The sequence below is a fragment of the Perca fluviatilis genome, chromosome 20 (genome assembly GCF_010015445.1).
Source record: "Perca fluviatilis chromosome 20, GENO_Pfluv_1.0, whole genome shotgun sequence".
Lineage (NCBI taxonomy): Eukaryota > Metazoa > Chordata > Actinopteri > Perciformes > Percidae > Perca > Perca fluviatilis.
The window spans coordinates 29,040,753-29,059,813 of NC_053131.1; the positions used below are offsets into that span (position 1 = coordinate 29,040,753).

General features: G+C 40.0%; 1 protein-coding gene across 3 annotated transcripts in view; it reads left to right on the top strand.

Annotated features, from left to right (window-relative positions):
- kif6 (kinesin family member 6) overlaps nucleotides 1-19,061 on the top strand; it is a 67,402-nt gene that overhangs the window by 40,912 nt on the left and 7,429 nt on the right. For all 3 annotated transcript variants that reach the window (XR_005637446.1, XM_039787019.1, XM_039787020.1), the window contains 3 exons: nucleotides 7,071-7,173; nucleotides 10,154-10,209; nucleotides 18,212-18,262. Coding sequence is in view for 2 of the 3 variants with exons in the window: in XM_039787019.1 (XP_039642953.1) it covers nucleotides 7,071-7,173; nucleotides 10,154-10,209; nucleotides 18,212-18,262 (210 nt within the window). In the remaining variant the exon portion in view is untranslated. The remainder of the gene's footprint in view (nucleotides 1-7,070; nucleotides 7,174-10,153; nucleotides 10,210-18,211; nucleotides 18,263-19,061) is intronic.

Here is a 19,061-nt window from a genome sequence, read left to right on the forward strand (position 1 = left end):
GGGAGGTCCTCACAACGAGTTAAATAAACAGGTACATTTATTAGAAAACTAAACTGAAGTAAACTACTGTGTGTGACATCAGTAATCAGTAGTGTATTGTGGGCGGTAGATGCTATGGAAGTGTAAATGCTAACGCTTAACATAAACAGGGGTTCAACTTAACACAATAAAACCAAACAAAAAAACAAGTTTGGTGCCAGTACGGCACCAGCCTGCCCAGAGGGAGAGTGAGAGCAGAACTCATGCAATCACCCAGCTTTATAGACTCCCAGCAGCTGAGGCCAGTCCCCCATCGAAGTGGGAGGAGCCAGTCTTCCTGGCTCAAGACCTCTCCAGATAGCATTAATAGCTTAAGCTAGCAATGTATGGTCATATAATCCCGGCACGGCATTAAAGTGTTGGTTGAACCAAATTATAAAAAAAAAATTCCTTTAACTTATAAATACTGGAATGTAGCCATGTAGATAGTCTTTTATTTCCCTGGGTGGATTGCCTCCATCCCAGTTCTAATAGAAAGCTGTCCACAGCGATGTGGGCTATCAAGACTAACCGGGACACTGTCTCTGGAAAAATGGAATGTTTTAGATGTCTTTTTCCCTGCTGTAAACTCCACAAATAACATTGCACTCTTTATTGTATTGCTGTGGTGTCATAATTCTCAGAGACGGATATCTCACAATCTTTGGTTAAATACTTTATTTTATTTTATGTTTTGTTTGTTGTTATTGTTTGTAATTTGGGTGAACCAACCCTTTATGATTTATGCACTACTTTAGCAGCATGGTGGCTCTGTGGTTTTCATTGTCATCTCACAGCAAGAATGTTGTAGGTTTGAACCCTACCGGGCAAACTATGGCCTTTCTGTGTAAAGAGTATGTTCTCTGTGTTTGTGTGGGTGTCCTCAGATACTCCTCAGAAATGGAGTTGGTCCTCAGCGCTACACTGTGGCTGCTCACAGCTACTAATAGTAAGAATGGGTCGAAAGTATCAGTACTGTATAAATTCAACACATTTTCACTGACTCCATTTAACATGACAGTCAGTCTCTGACCCAGCAGAAGCAAGGACTTGGTAATAAATTAGGTGCTAGTACAGACAGGTGATCTCTCTCGATTGGAATGTGGGCAGCTCTTTGCGGTCATGCTGATTTTCAGTGTGTCTGTGGGGCATGACAAATCCTTGATTTCTGGATTTTACTGCACAGAGTAAGAGTCTGACATCCCAGAGCTCCCTTATTTCTAAACAATGTCATCACTGGGATTGCATGTAATTAGTAGTTTCCTTTTAGAGGTCATTCAAGTGGCCCAGTGTAAGCTTGTCAGCAACATTAGAAAGTACAGTATATTAAACCTGTAATTTGTTGCTGATGAAAAGCTGATGATTTGAAAACCTACTGTACGGTACTTACTGGAACCTGAAGCAGAGACCAGTGGCCAAGAATGCGGCAATGTAAACCCAAGAGACACTAATCAGACCGGACCGGGATAACAAACCTGGATCCACTACATTTGAGAAAATGTCTAAATTCCTAAATGCCTAATTCTTATTTTTTTTTTTTATTCTAATACAAGGATATATCTCATTTAGGTAAACATGCTAATATATACATTGAAATCTCACAAATTATCTAATTAAACAGAAGCACTTTTTTTCAGTTCCAGTAACTGCAGATTACTCTTACATGTGGTTTTGAATTGAGTATCATCACAGTGTTGGAGTTGATTAGGTTATCTCCATGTAGTTTGGCCATGGCATGTTCCTTCAGAGGGAAATTAAAGAATAATGAAGACTCAGAGATGGCAGAGACTTCAAACTGCAACTCCTCTTGGATTTTCAGTCTACTTGTAACCCTTTCAGACATGACTTTGGTTTAAATATAACAGGGATGTGGAGGTTGCTGAAAGTCAGGCCAATCAAGCTTTGAGATATGTTACCTAGCCAGCGGCGGCATTTATTTGGCCTTTCCTGTTTAATTTTGGTTAAGTGGAGCCTTAAGTGTGATGATAAAGCTGAGCCCTTATAACGAGCTTGGTCATAGCCATCGGGCACTGGGGTATGAGCCAGCAACTCATCACACTGAGGCTGCGCTCCTGTCTGTGCTAACCACAGCTCCCTCATCCTTTTCGACATGTATGTGTAATGGTGCCCAGTGGGGTAAAAGGCCAGCAAAGAGGTAATTACAAACAGGGTCTCTGAAAGAAGAGCCTATTAAAAAACAAACTCGGTCCAGTCAGAAGTAGTAAGCGAATCAGTCATTCATCGAAGGGACAATTAGGAGCACTGTGATGGATGGCTGTACAGCTGTGGTTTATAAAACCACTGATAAATGATGTGGCATATGAATTAGTCTCTCAGAATTGTATGTTATCTAATACGGAGCGTGCATGATCATTTGGGTCATCTCACCAGACGATTTGCTTTCACCTGGACGTGATGAGCTCCATGGGTTCCACTTCCATTGGGTTGAACTGTGGCTTTGTGGCATCTGCTGCTTTACAACCACACACCACACACCACTCATGGTCTAAAGTTTTCCATAATGGGAGATATTGAAATCCATAAGCTGAAAAGTTATCATTCTGAATGGCATTGCCATAGTCTGGAGTGTCATCATTTATGGTTCTGTAGTTTTATCTTCTCCACAGTAATGTCAAAATCTATAGCAGAGATGTTTTCCATTGGCCTACAGTGTATTAGGAAACAGGCTGGAACTGTAATGGATCTTTCTCCTGTGTTTCTGTTTAAGAATAAATACACTTCTCTTCATTTTAACGCTTGAAAGGATGCCAGTATACCACTTTTACACATCCTGACTCATTGACCTGTGAAGTGAGTGAATCACTCGAGGGTACTCACATTTGCCATTGTTGTTTTAAGTGTGTATCTTCTCATTTCCCACCTACAAAAATGTGTGTCGGTTCTTGGGAAAAATGCAAGATAATCAGCTTGACTAATTTTAACATTGCATCGGAGTCACGAACTGCGATTGTGTTAGCTGATTACATCACTGTTACACGCAGACTATACAATGACTAAATGAGGTACTTTTGCCAAAAATATTGGTGCTGTATATTACTGTCCATTTGGTTGTGGAAAAGTTGCTACCCTCCCCAAAATCCCATGATCCTGCAGTCCCTCGCTAGCGGTTACATGTCCACTCTGGAATGTGCATCCACTTTTCTCACACTTCATGAGAAATTTCTGTCTCTTTCTGCTCTGTTTGCAACCAACACTGTGAGCAGAACCGACTCCATCAGCTGTTAACCAGCAGGGGAAGCTTAATGTTGTCCAGAAAGACTGCACTTTGGGAAGCAAACGCTTTAAGAACACATTGAGCAGTTCCAGAAGGATCAGAGAGGACACCTCTCACACTTAGTATTTCTGACTTTCCTAATGTGGAATCCTGGAGCACACCTGGTGTCAGGGATTTCTTAAAGAACTAGTTAAATCTACAGTGTCAGAGTCCATTATATTGTTACATATTGAATTACTTTTTAAATACGTACACAGACAGTGCAAAAAAAATTTGTAACACACAATTGACAGTTGTTTTATACAGTGCACTGTTATACATCTTATGCTTCACATCTGGAGTGTCTATTTCCCATGGCCCACTTTGGAGACTCATAACCAAACTGTATGCACATTAGATCATTGTTCTTTACTCTGTCCTAATTCAAAACAAATGCACTGCACTTATACTTTCCTCATGCTCCATGGGTCACTGAATGTTTATGTATGTTTTAATTTAGGTTTAATCTGAGGGTTCTGGGTTCTGGTGCTGTAACCAACAGCCTCTATGGTTATGGCGAGGGTAATTACTGTCCCCTGAAGATTAACTGTAAATGTAATGATGATGACCTTTCCATGGAAATCGTTCATGCTGATTGAATGGCATATAATCGACTCTTTCCATAATGCACTCTTCTGTACTGGGCTCTTAGCTTTGCCAGCATAGAATAAAACATGAAAATTGGGAAGTTTTATTTTCTTTCCTTGTGACGACCACTGTCTTTTGGGTTCCTCGAAGAACAGGATTTCTACTATGTGCACTGAAATTGCAAACTGGACTACTTTGAGATGCCTCATGTGTTTTTCTGAAGTAAATGTATTCTTATTCAGGTACAGATGTACCATGTCTTCTTCTTGTGCTTTTATGGTGTAAAAGGTTCTCTACTGGATGGACAAGGTGTTTCTGTTGTAGTTCAGGCTGGTGATGACTCGTTTTAAGGTCACAGAAAGTGGAGGGAGACTTGGGACTTACAGGGAGAATTAGATCTTACTGTAAATCCTGCTAGCATGTAATGAGACGCTGATGATTCTTCCAGGCCCTCCACACTGTTCTGTCATCAAAGCAGAAGCCTAAGACAACAGGACACCTCAGTGAGTCAAATACTACTATCCCCTGCAGGAGGACACAGTAGGAACACACAGTGTACCAGAAATGTTGTTTTTCTATCAAGCACACTGTTTTTTTCTACAAACATATAACAGTTGCTGTCAGAGATTTGTTTCCTTTTATATATTGATGGAACAGTACAGTCATACTTCACTATGCTGGTATTTCATTTCTAAAAATTTGTTGAAACAGCAATAATAGTCACAACACATTCCACCCCTGTAAAAACCTCTGTGGTTTGTCAGCACTTGAAGCACGGAAAAGAAGAATTGGGAAAGTTGGCCTATGGTCCATGTGATCTCATTAGCCCACAAATTATTCTGGTACAACACATTATGATGTCATATCTCTCTCTTAGATATTCCTGGAATGTTGCTTTTTACAAGAGTCGAATGGAGTGCATTTCCCTCACGAAAACCCTTAAACTGATTTGTTGAGGTTGGCTCTTCCAACATACTGTATGACTGTGAGATGCCTGCTGGTTTCAATCAGGACTTTCCAAAAATAAAGAAACAAAATGTCTCACTGTCCTACAATTAATCCCACATGAGTTACTGTCCTGTGTATGTCTTTGGTTAGAACAGCTTTGTCACAAAGATCAACACATTTTAACAAGGGTGAGTTGGAAATCCTTGTGAAGCATTGGGTTTGCCATTGAAATCTTGTGAAATAATGCTTGTTTGTTTTCTATTATAAGATTCGGTCATACACAATACAGTGCAGTCTTACAATACTCACAAGGAAAACATTTCTATTCATGTTTGTTGGAAATACAGACCTTGTTACTGTAAATGTGTTAGGTTGAGAGAGAGCTTTGATAGATTGGCAGATGTATCTGCGATTGAATCTCTTGAGAGGAACTAGAATACACAGTCAAACTTTTCTGAGTTCATGTATCACCACAAAGCATGTTTTTGAGTATGTGAAAAGTGACAGTGACAACACATACTGATTATGGTATCCTTCAAGCGGCAGTTCTTGATAATTACCTGCCAACATGATTCAGTGTCTACATATCATTTTGGTCTCATTTGGGAGTAAATAGGCCTTGTTGGCTTTTTAACAACAGGCATTTTCACATAGAAGGAACAGCACAGGTGTTATTAATAATAATCAGCAACATTAATAATGACTTCCTTTTACTCTAGGTGAGCCACTTCTGGCCATGGCTCACTGGAATTGGACACTTGATGGAAATAGGCCATCATTATTACTGTAATTAGTTACACCTGTTCTTTTCCTGCTAAATATGACATGTCTAAATATATGCTGTGAAAAAGGTCTGTACTCATTTTTTAAAGGGTATACAGCAGTATGAAATGTTGTCCTTTTAAAATGTTATTATTGAATCAACATAGCAGAGGAGCTCAGTGTTGCCTGACACATTTGGTATAATGTCATTTTTTTTAATTTGCTTTTTCACACCATGTGAATAGTCATTTTCTTTTTTTTACGATTTCTAATTCATGATAATCCACAAAGTTTGCATTTTTTAACACAGTACAGATAAAACATGAATAACCAAGGTAGCTTTACAAAAAAGAAAACACAATCCGTTAAAAAAGATATACTTAAAGAAATTAATCAAAATAAATAAAACAAGTTTAAAAAACAATGGCAAAACAGGCCCACAGGTCTTTAGTAATAGTAAAAGGCAATATTTTCTTAGTAATACATTCCAAGTAACATACTGTATACTGGAGGCCTATTGTGCAACCAACACAAGCAGGGATCATTCCCTGTTACCCAAACGTATATACGGTGTGTATCCAGCACTCCACTGAGTCCTTAAGACTGTCAGTCAAGTCGAGGCAGGTGTCTAGTAAAATCACTTGATAATTTTGAATGGGATAAAACTAATTCTAATTCTGACATTTTATTAGAGTTTCCACAGATCCCCTCCCACTCCTGTGCACTTAGTGAAAGGTTACCTTTAGAGCATTAGGTACTGTATTGGCCTGATAAAAAATCTTTGAATAATAAAATTAAGCCTTGTGGCCTGCAATATCACCATAATGCCAGCAAGGAATATAGTGATTTTCAATTAAATCTGATGTTCGCAGGTACACACTTTGGGTAATCAGTGTGAACCGTTATGTTTTGGTTTATTCTTTTGGTAAAAGTATTTGAAACCGCTGTATAGCACTTAAAGAAAAATGCTCATTATATAATATTACAAGCCTATAAATTAAAAATCAACAATCAGCAATGTTATGTCCTAAATTATATAGATTCCTTTCATGTGGCAAGTTGCCAAAGTTAGGTGGCGGGGGGGCATCTGCCATGTAATGCTGACATGCTCAGAATTGCTGTTTATATTTGTGTTTATGTTCTCTTTAAACAGTGAATGGCAGGCTAAGTCCTTCAGTTTGTAATTAGTAATAAGTGGGAGGTTAACTATATCGGTGGGGCTCGAGCTCGCATCTGGCTGCCAGATTGTAGTGGAGTACCTGTGGATGTGGGAACATGTACAGCTCAGGTCTCAATGTTCAAATCTGCACAGCAGGACCTGACACAAATTCCATTGTTTGTTTGTTTGTTTCTTGTAAGGATGGTACTTTGTTTGGTAGGTTTAGGTTTTTAAGGTTTAGCAAATGTTTTCAGCATGGACCTGGTTGATATGAACTGTAAAATATGACATACGTCTTAGTGCCGGATCTTTTTCTCTCAGGTCCACAGCTGTCCATGGGAAAACAAGAGGCCTTTAAGACCTTCATAAGGGACCATGAGGACCTTCTGACCATTGAAGACAACAAAAAGCAACTCAAACAGAGGTTAGTTACCGGTTAGTCTCGCATTGCCAGACCTTCCTCCATAGCGCTGCGGAGGAGGGTCCGCATGCTAGTCCACATATCATTCCCGGATGGGAGAAAAACGCGCTCTGGTTTATTGGCATTTCTTTAAACCAATCACAATCATCATGGGCAGCTCTAAGCACCGGGCAGAGCCACTGCTATAGACAGTAAAATGAATGGACACAGCGATAGAATAGACTTCGACGGAGACCAGTGAAGTCAATTAGAAGCACTTTTCCGCTGATGGCTAAGCGTACACTGTAATAAATTTCATGTTAGTTTAACTTGGAAATGCAAGTTCCCTTGCTGCCTTGAAAATCGAAGTTCACTCAACTTGAAGACTGCCTTTGTTTCAACTTAGAAATTAAAGTTAATGAGGTTGATGTAACTACAGGGTTCTAGTTTTGTTAAAGTTGTTCTTTTAGTTGATTTAACTCTGTATTACTTGCTTTAACTTCATACTTTAAGTTAAAACAAATCATTTATTTTCTTTAATAATGCCAGAAACCTTCCTTGCCTAGTATAACAGACATACCTTTCTGCTTTATTTCAACTCACACTTTCAAGTTAAAACAACATAACCACATTTATAGCAGAGATACCGTGGGTGCTTGGGTGGGGCCACCCCAGGGCCCCGTGAAAAATAGTGGCCTCTCTGCTGATCTTGTGTCACTTGACATAAAATGGCAAGTGAATAGACACGCCGCAAGATTAAATGGCTGAAGGTAGCCTATTACTGCTCAATGTCTAACACCGTAATACTCCACCTCTTATCAAACGTAACAGTCACTTAACTCATGGTTACAAATGTAAACCAGCACAACAATGACAATTACCAGGCAACAAAACACTACATTCTAAACACACGTTTAATAAACAGAATTCATAAAGTTACATTTGTATTTCGAACAAATTGCAAACTTTTCAGCAAATTTTAACAAAACTCTATTTACCGCCTTGCATCATGGGAATTGGCCAGCCAATGAACCAGTTGCAGTCTTGACTGCAATTGGTTGATAACTTAACTTACATACCTAAGTTCAATCAACACATACATTTTTTTAAATAGTCAACCCAACGAATAAATGCAAGTTTAACTTTCAAAAACTCATAAAGTTGAGTTCAAAATCGACAACTTGTATAAGCTCGTTCAGTTAAAAATAAGAACTAAGTGGACATAACTAAATGGTTCTGTAATATTTTACAGTGTACTACGCAGCCTCCAACTGAGCTTGACGACGTAGATGTGACGTGAGCAACCTGTCTGAAAGTTGTAAGTCTTCTGGTAGCTGTGCCAAGAGATATCTCAATTTGATGGATTGGAAATACTTTCGTATGTGGCAAGTGAATTCATATGAAGTAACCTTCATATGAATTCACTTGCCACATAAGTATTTCCAATCCATCAAAACGTTGCTGAAATATTTTGTTCCGATGCTTTCATTGACTCTCTATGGGCTTCTCTCTTGACTGTATGCTGTCCCCCCCCGATTGCCTGCGAATTTCTCCTGACTATACAGTAATTTCTCTACTATGCGACAGAAAGTTGCGTGGTTGTGACACAATCGTTAGCCTATTTTTACAAAAACGTCTGCTACGGAGCCATAACGTGAGATACAAGGTAATGGAGCCTTTTATACATTGTCATGTTTCTTTAGAAATAAACAATGGACAAATATAGTCTTTAAACGCTTCAGATGTGAAGTTATTCTCTGTCAAAGTGACGCCAAAATGAATGGCAGTCAATGGAATACTAGCGGCAGGTGATGGCTTGTTAGCCTTAGAAGCTCCCCATAGGAGGTACGCTTTCCGGATGCTCGCTTACCCCCTTGGCCACGGCCCCTCTGCAAAATAGCCTCGGGAAGGAACTTGTTTTGGTGGAACATGTGTACGTTCAAAGGTTGTTTTAGTCGTGCAACAGAAAACTCAGATTGGACAGACAGTCTAGCTAGCTGTCTGGATTTACCCTGCAGAGATCTGAGGAGCAGTTAACCGTAGTCCTCATAAATCTACCGGAGTTTAAAATTACAACCCAAAGAAAGCGGAAGGTAACGGACTTCCGGCCGAAAAGAGTGAAATCCGGCGGCAACGGATCTCGGAAGTGGAACATCGTGGATGTAGACTAGTTTCCGGTAGGACAAGTTGTTTTAAGAAATTCATATCATTATGTTGTCCACAGTTCTTGTTCTGCAATATGAGCAATGTGTGAGCAATATCATTCATGTGGTATGTATTTATAGCTCTCATTCAATGCTGTTTTCTCATAAATCACAGACGGAACATGTGACGGGTCGTTTTAAACCCCTTAGAGACCACACACAGACATAAATGCTTCACATGCATATACTGTACATGCAACAACATTACTTCCTTATTTGTTGCCCGGCAATAATGTTGTACCTCAGAAGAACTACCTGTTGTCAAATGCTTTTTTGTAGTGTAGATTTTTCCCATCCTGATGCCTGAGTAAAAGCACAATGCAAATTAAAGCAAAACTTGCTAGTTCTCTGTAAAAGCATGAACATGCCGTATCTTTGCCATTGAGAAAAACTTATAGTTGGCTATGTTGCATTTCCATTAGGACTATCGGCACCTGCAGAGGCTGCCAGGTTTTAAAAATGTGTTGTTTTTGTCTGGAATCAGAAAACCTTTATCTAGAACGAGGGACAGAGAGAGAGAGACAGAGGGAGAAAACAAGACACACACACCAGAGGCACATATAACAAGTGTCTGTTTATGTTTGAGATATGTTTGGAGTGACAAACCAACAGAGATGTAATAGATATTTTATGCAATACTTTACTACTAATACTTTTGAATTCTTTATTGCCTGCAAAATGAAAAAGATCTTCTTGTATTTGGGCATACTTACTGGTATTGTTATTTTAACACATTCAATTCATCAAATGTCTTAGTTTTTGCTACCATTGCCTATTAAAACCTGCATTCTTTTGAACAGGTCAGCTGAGGCCAGAGGATACTGGGAGAAACAGAATGAGGCTAAAAACAGAATAAGTAAGTTGTCTCAACAGATGTAAGTTGCCCTCCGGAAATCACGTTACATTTACGAGCTGTGAAAACATTCAATTCTACATGTCACTCTCATCATCACTATTATCCTAATGGCAAACAGAGGCTATGGTGCAAGCCCTAAAGAACGCTGATCATTTCTGTAAAAAGTTCTCTGGGTCCCAAAAGACGGCAGCCTACCTGCCTGGAAAAACTCTTAATGAACAGATCACTGTTGGGGTTCTGTTTCCCTGGAGTGGAGAAATGTCGCTCAGCGCATTCCTGAACTTTTCCAGGACCCAGAGGCGTTCTGGTTTCCACCTACCTAGTCTTCCAACCTGTGCTTTTTTTACTAGCCTGGCTCAGGCTGTTTAATGACGACTCTGTAAGCACACCCCTGTGTTCTTCTCAGCAATGTACTTGACAGATAGCTTTACTATGCCAAAATGAGGCCTGGCATGAACCTTAGCTTCAGTCAATGCTGAGTGATTATGAAGTTTAACTCCAAGTTTATCTGTTGTAAAAAAAAAAAGATAAATAATGTACAGACTGTACATGTATGTACTACTGTGTGTCAACACTTTGACACCATGGATAGTCCATCAGCAGGGAGGGAAAGAGGACTATAATAGTTTACTGGAATAGAATGGACTGTTACTTTAAAGAAAGTTTAGTCAAGTAAAAGTAATATGACTTGTGTAAAATGTAGGGTAAATGTAAATTAAAGTAAAAAGTAGGTCAGTTAAAAGTTGTTGACATTAGAGAGTTACTGTTAATAAGTTTGCTGTTGTATTCACCTGTCTGAACAGCACTCCTCCACAATATACACTGGGTTAAATTTTGCTCATTCCTTCCCAGTGCATAATATAACCAGTCCACTAAACCTCTTGTACCGTTGGGCCCCTCAAATGCTTTTCAAGCGCTCGGCAGTCACAACAGGGATGATCAAAAACAGTAGAACACTGGAGCTGAAGGATCCACCATGAGCATTTAAGCTAGACCCAGCATGCACATGCTGGTCACATTGCATTGTGGGTGTGTTTGATTTGGGTCACTTAGCTTGCTCGCCGAGTGGGTGGTGCATTAAAGTTGTGATAAACTGATGTGACTTTTGCTTGCCTCTCACAAAGTACAATAACAGTAACTTTAACCATAACCCATTATGATGTCATCCTTAATCTTATTGCATTGTTGTGAATTTTTTTGTGCTCTTCACAAACTGCTAGGCCTGGCCCAGGAGCGACCGCACACCACCAGTGAACGTTAACATATAGAACATGTATATTTTCCAGAGCGGAACAGCTGAGTGTAGAGCGTCACCTCTCCAGACATGGAGCTCTGTGGAGCGCTGCCGTCCTGTGGCCGCAACCACACCAGCAGCTTCTTCTCTGCTGCAGCGTTTGTGACTTTTATTCTTCCTCTGTAATAGATGGAGCTTGAATTATTGGGAGGTACAATACTTGAACTTAAAGAACCTTAAGGCAAATTTGGGATTTGAGATATTGGGCTGTATGAATTCAATTATTGTAATAATTAATGACGACTTGAAATAAAAAAACAAACAAAAAAAAAACGGTAAAAGTTAGTGATTATTAAAAATACTCAAAAAAGTACACAAAATACGACTTTGTTACAGTAACGAGATTAAAAAGCCGGCTTATACATTCTTCTGTGCCGAAGATGTGTATCCTACGCCGTAGCCTGACATGCATCTCCCCAGAAAAATAACTACACATCACAGCGACGCAGACTGCAACAACTGTAATGGGTCCGTTTGGTATCATCGCATTTACTCATCCATGTCTCTCAGTGGCCGGACAAGCACAGAAAATTCCCCCTCCTTCTGCCTCAGTCGGTTCAATTGTCATTCACACCATCTCCTCCGATGTGATTTCAGTAAAAGTAACTGTTTAACATTTAGCAGCTCTTAAGTCCAACATGATCTGCTCAGTCTGATGCAGACACACCAGCGCACAAGTATAAATGCTCCCAGCGGCGTAGGCCACTTGCGTAGGCAGCTCTAGAGCCTACTATAAATCAGCCTTAAATGTAATTCGTTCCTATGTTTCCGTTTACTTAATTGATTATTAAGTAAAATTTAAAAGATAAAAGATATTGCCTCATACATATTATTATATAGTTGGTTATGAGTCCACATTGACTTTAAATCACAGTACAAGTAACTTTTCAGTAATGTATCATAATGAGTTACACGGGGCTACCTAAAGACAAGTCCTGTCACTGGTGGAAATAAGTTTAAATGATTTCATTGCACTTTGGTTGAATTTTCCAGTAAACTCCAAAGCAGTTAAAATTTGTTATTAGGGCTCAATCTGGTTTGCATTTACTATTGCAAGCTACATTTATGAATTTCCCTGGACTGTGTGTTTGTGGCTCATTTCGCATGCCATTGAAATGGATAGGTTTGCCTCACACCAGAGCCTGGCATCATTGCTGCCTCAGATCACGCCTGGTGGTTTGGTAGCATTCGGCTGTTACCCTCAAACATGCCAGCATACACTTATCACCCTTGGAATTTAATATTTTTTTCAGCATTCAGTCCATGAGGTGCTGACACAGCCATCTATCAGACATGTCATACATCACACAGAAATCCGCTATGCCATCGTATAGAATATTAACTCTTCAGATTTGTTCTGCAGACATCACTGTGTGGGTGTATTATGGAAAAACTGGATTTCATGAATTAATGTAGTTTTAAAAAAAGATTTGACATTCTTCAATTTCTTCAAATTTGGAAAAATACCCTAAAAACCAATCTTGGTGCTGTCAGATATTATTACATTGTTAGGTGCATGGGGCTGCATTCTTCCTAGATGAGAGACAGTGTTTTTAGTGGAAGGTGGTTGCCCTTTCGCAATGGAAATTAGTACCATAGTGTTTAGCTTAGTGTGTTTCCCTGCAATCTTGGAAGCCCATCTTGGAAATTTTACACTACCTGTGTCTCATGGTTAATGTAGAACATGGAACCATTTAGCATAATGTAGACAAAAGCTCTGTGCTTTTTCTGATGGATGTACCCAGCATGAGGGTCAGTAGCAGGGGAGAAAGGGAGAAGCGGTATCCTGTGGAGACATCAGTGTCTAAACATTACCCTGGTTTACAGTATTGTTCTTGGCCACAGTATATTGCTCTGGATTCCAATCCCACTGGAGGAGCATATAAGTTCCAAGCCCTTAGGTCCAAAAAGTGCAAGGATATATATTTATTCAGAGGGATCAGCGATGCACATCTTTTACCTCATGAAAGGTGTAAGGCAGCTGAAAATGAGCAGTGTCTCTTGATTTATCTGCCAGATGTGGGGGGATTCATGCAGTACAGTCCACGATGAAGCATCTGGTATGGTTTGGTATTCCACTTTTATCCTTTGCTCACCTTTGCTGAAGTGACGCAAGGACTTTGGGATAGATTTCAAGGAAGGTTTACTGAAGCCTAAAGTGTATATCATTGCCAAGAAGATTGTTCCAAAGCACTTGGGAAGGAATATAGGAGGAATAATGAAACTTGATTTCTGCATTGCATGTGGTCTTTGTAAACAACGGCCTATAAATTGTACATGACTACTTGCAGTGCTAATGTTATCAGCTGCTCATTTGAGTGGTTTATGTCATGTTTCTGGTTAGGTATCAACAACCTTTTAGGTTTCCTATTTATGTATGCAACTCTTGTGGTGGGTTATTAGTTAAATATTATTTGTGCACTTAAACATTTTCAAGTTTTTCATATTACTTTGTGCACTGATTCAATGGTGAATTCTTCATATAGACACCGAGATATTGAGAAGCTGGATAGCATTGTATGATCCTTGGATCTTGAGCTAGCTTGTGGTATTGTGCGGCATATCACATGTAACCTGCAGGCCGCAAGAATCACCAAATATTTATTGAGGCTTGTAGCTTGACACCGGTCCTTTTTAAGACGACAGCACGTCTCCTGACGATGTGGGGGGAAACCCTGCATGGTTTGGAAGAGTTTGTGGTGTTGAGCCCGCAGTCTGGTATTGCAGTAAGCACACCACACACCACTATTACTTGACACGTATGCAAATGAATCTTGTGTGGAATTTTTCTTGTCATTGAAGTTCAGAAGCTTCAACACAATGTTCTGACCAAATAGTCTGTGACGTTTGACACCCCACCACTGAGATATGTATAGTTTTAATAGCATGGCCAACAGCAACAGAGTTTATTCTCACACCATATTTAAGATTCCTTCAGCAGAATATTACATATCTGCATTGTATTGTATTGGCAATACATCACTCAGGCATCAAGCACATCCAATTGTACCATGATCCTGACAAATATAGGTAGTCATTTTGTATAACTGCTTGGCCTTGGGGTTTTGAAAAAGCTTTAGTACATGCCATGACTGATGTAAGCCACACAGGTAGTGTGCTCTTCATGTTGCTGTTATGTGCTCCCTGCACTTCTTCACTGTCAACATGGCATACACATGGCATTCATATTTCTTAATCCTTTTATGTTATTGTAGAAAAAGGAGACTAAACATCCGTTAGTTATGGGTCATGTTCGAGAAAGTTGTGTCTGTTAGAAGACTTGGGCTGCCCACCTGACCACAATGCAAAGCCACAGGGCGTCTCAGCTCATTTACGTTCTCAGCTACTCTAACTGCACACGGAAAACACATGGCTTTGTCAGGGCTTCCCAAACCCCGGTTCATGCTCCATAGCATTAGGAAAAACAGTGTCATCATGGGCACAATATGTGTGTCATCTGTAACGTTTCACATCATCCATTCACGTCTCCACTGTCTGCTGAACCCCCCAACAGTGGTCTCCATTTAAAAAAAGGGTGTTTGTAAAGAGTTTTGAAAGATGAGCTGGTCTGTGTGTTGCGTGGGCAGATTCCAAACCGTTTTAAACCATGTATCAGTGAAATGCTGAGAGCTGCTGTAAAGCTCAACCTGAAGTCTGTAATAATAATGTTGTTATACTTTATTAATCCCAGGATCTCTATAAGAGACTCCGCTTTACTTAAAGTCACTACAGCAGGACAGGTGTTAGTTTAAAATGCTTTCAGTGTCAGTATCTTCCCTTTGACAAAGGGAGAGCCCCACACCCCTTTTTTTTTTCCTTTTTGCACACGATACTTCATCTGGATTTCTCGTTTTTTGGAGTTTGGATCTCGGCTTTTAGATTTGCGACAGGATCGTATTACAGAAAGAGCTACAGCACAGCACTGTCTACATGTATATAAGACCGGAGGGATTGTAATGGAAACTCACACACAGAACGAACCTTCAGTGTCTCTTTTATCTTTTAGTCTGTCTCAGTTATCCTGCTCATTCACTTAACTCACTATCTGACACATGCTATCAATGTGAAATGACATCCTGTTCTTGTCTTATAGTAAATGTATCTGTGATTATCCCTGATTTAGTGTAAACAGAAATGACCGCAAATATGCGCTTTGCAATGTGCTTTGGTCCATTTACTTTACAGTTGCCCTTTGCCACAAAAGCATTCCCTCGCAAATTCAATATGTTTAATAGGGCAATTAAGTACGTCAATTAGGGGTAAAGAGACAGTGAAAACAGAAGAACAGACACAAATGACTTACCCATATGTTAACCCAGTATTACAGCCACAAGAGAGGCAGTGACCCAAAAAGCCTCCCTCCTGTTGCTTCACACAGTTCCTTTTGAAGTGTATTACACACAGTATGTCCCGTCTTAAGTTAAGATTATCTTCTGCAAACAACTCAATGACAAGTTAATCAATGAAAGAACTATGAATTATGAATGATTTGGACTCAAAGAACTAACACTTTGTTTGTGTAAAGACAACTCAAAGTGTTTACTGTAACATCCCTTTGTGGACTAAAATCCAGAGGTGTATAGTCCAGGTGCCAGAAAGTAGAAATCCTGTCCAGCAGCTGTCCCAACCATCACTAAACCAGCTCCTCTACCAGGTAGATGAGCTCGTTAGTGAAAACACCTGTTCTAGATGTAGAGGCAGATCCAAAAACATGGCAGGATTTTTACTTTCTGGCACCTGGACTATACACCTCTGCGTAAAATCACAGCTATGCCAACAAGCTGCTGCATTAAAGGGGCACTCCGCCAACTTAACACATGAAGTAGGCCTGGCAAACTCGATTCCTTTTAAGGATTCAGCTAATTCTGAGTCACTCACTAAACTGATCCGGGTTGTGCGAGTCACTTGAGTCAGTATTGCTAGCTTGCAATGTTTCGGACTGTCTGCTCGACCTAATTGCATTTAAACATACTACATTTATACACCAAAACCTACAGTAGGTCTAGCTAGGCTACGTGCAGAACATTGATGTTATTTCAGAAGTGAAAGAATGGCTTTTGTTGTGGATTTGCTTTACCCTGAGCTTGAGGAGAGACTTCACTCGCTCGTCTGCTACAGATTTGCGCGATTGACTGACTCACGACTCATGAGTTCTCGAGTGAGTCCCATGGTCTGCAAGCTTGCAATGTTTCCGGCTCTGAGTCTGCGGGTCGGGAAGTTCCTATAACCTGTCTCGGACTGTAATTTTAACCTTGCACACAATTTACAGACTTAGAAATGATTTAACCCTTGTGTTGCCCTTCGGGTCCCAGTGACCCGAAGGACAACACAAGGATTATGTACTTCTGTTTACTTTGTTGAGAATTGCTCTCTAAACAAGGGTTAATACAGCACCTTAGTTCTTGTTTGTACAGCATTTTGGTCAGCTTAAACTGTGTTTAAATGTGTTCTAGAAATAAACTTTACTTACTTACTTTACTTTGTTGAGAATTGCTCTCTAAACCCTGTTTCTTGTAAAGGGAAGTACATAATCCTTGTGTTGTCCTTCGGGTCACTGGGACCCGAAGGACCACACAAGGGTTAAGGGATGATAACTGTCAGATCTATAAGCTGTTCTGAGGACACATCACTGGTCGTCTGTGTGACATCATCATTTCTCCTTCACTCGCTGTCTGTCAGCTGCTCTTTGTTCGCCTTCTTCTAAAATATTAGAAACACTAAAGCAGAACCAGAAAACCCAAGACGTTATAAATTTGGTGTTGCTCCATTATTTCTGGGAGCAGAAGTGTCGGCGAGTTTTGGATATTCCGTCCAATAAAAAAGCGACCGTCTCGAGCGTGTGACGTGTGTTTACAGTGTTTGGTGCGTTTGACAAAGTGCCGTGTGAACGCAAACCGAACCAAATGAAACTTCACCCCCAAATCGCACAGTCCACAGAACTAGGTTTGAAAGTGCCCTAAGGGATGAAGATTGTTTATATTATGTGTTTATGTAAACAAGTAGTAGATATTGTCCTGCCATTTTGTCATTTACTTAACAACTGGAAATATCAGTTGACAGGACACAAGAAGGTTTTACTAACTGCCTGCAGTAATGATAGCTCTGCTTGTACAGTACATATGTGGTCATACGTGAAATGCTGAAGAACAGGAACAAACTGAATGGTCACTTTGGTCACTTTATCAAGTCATGACATTAAACCAGCCAGTCAGTTCCATTGTAGAAGACAATTGTCTATCTGGACTCAAAGAGAATCAGTTGACACACACTTTTAGCACTTTGAAGTCAATTTACCCATCACATTTAAACCAATTTACCATTCACATATACCGACCTTCCTCCACAGCACGGTGGAGGAGGGTCTTATCGGCATTTCTTTAAACCAATCACAATCGTCTTGGACAGCGCTAAGCACCAGACGGAGCCACGGTGCTGCTGCAAAATAGTCTCGGGAAGGAACTTGTTTTGGTGGAACATTCAAAGGTTGTTTTAGACGTGCAACAGAAAACTCAGATTTCAACTTTAAATGTCTTCCTAGGATTTAAATCATTACAGTACGTAGAAGGGATTGGTTAGTTCCAAGTAATTTTGGTGCTGAGTGTAAACATGCACTAATGTAAAAGAAAATATATAATTTGTCTTTTTATTGTAGAAATGGGGGGGAAATGTTTTTTAAAGTTGTTTTATTCTCCGCTCTCTCTTTCTCAGAAGAGTTGAAGAAGCAGTTGGAGATGCAGAGGAGGCAGAGGGCAGCTCATGGTAAGATCAAACTGACAATGGATATTCCCACAGCAAAACGTTAACCATGTCTTTACAGTAGGACATTATAAAATCAAAAAACGATGCATGCAGGCTTAATGCAATTAAATACATCCTATGCAAAACCTCCACATATCACACTCTTGCTTAAGTTCACACTTAAGCCCAGTTCAGACCAAAAATTTGCGACGAGACAAAACTGTTTTCGAACGTTGCAGGAAAAAGTTGCAGCGGTCTGAACCGATCCATCTCAGCTCTGCTCAAGCCAGCTGATGGTGTCGCTACGACTCAATTTGTCAAGTCTCCAGAGGCTGGTTTTAGAACGTAAGGGACGTCACCTGTTCCAGCAGCCAATAGATAGCGATGTCAGCTTGTAAAGGCAGCTACAAACTATAGAAATAAAATGATTTTTTTTTATGTTACTGCGAGTGCGGTACGTGGTCGAGCGAGCTAGTGAGACACTGAAGAGAGGGAGCCGTGAATGAGAGAAATAAAACATTATTTTCGCCGATTCATCACTGCAACAACTGCAACTGTAGCAAGCATTACTTAGTATCACTAACGTTATCCACATTCATATTAAGACACAACAAATGATATATCCAGCTACAAAAAGCCCAAAAGTCTGAAGTTAGAACGGAAGTACAAAGAGTCGTTCCATTGGCGATGATACACCGTCACTGGGCTTTAGAATAACTGAGAATCCAGGTTTACACTCTGACTTCAAATTCAGACAGTTGGCTCCTCAAGTATCCACTGAAAAGATATACAAAGCTGTCCCGAATGTAAACTCTGTTCA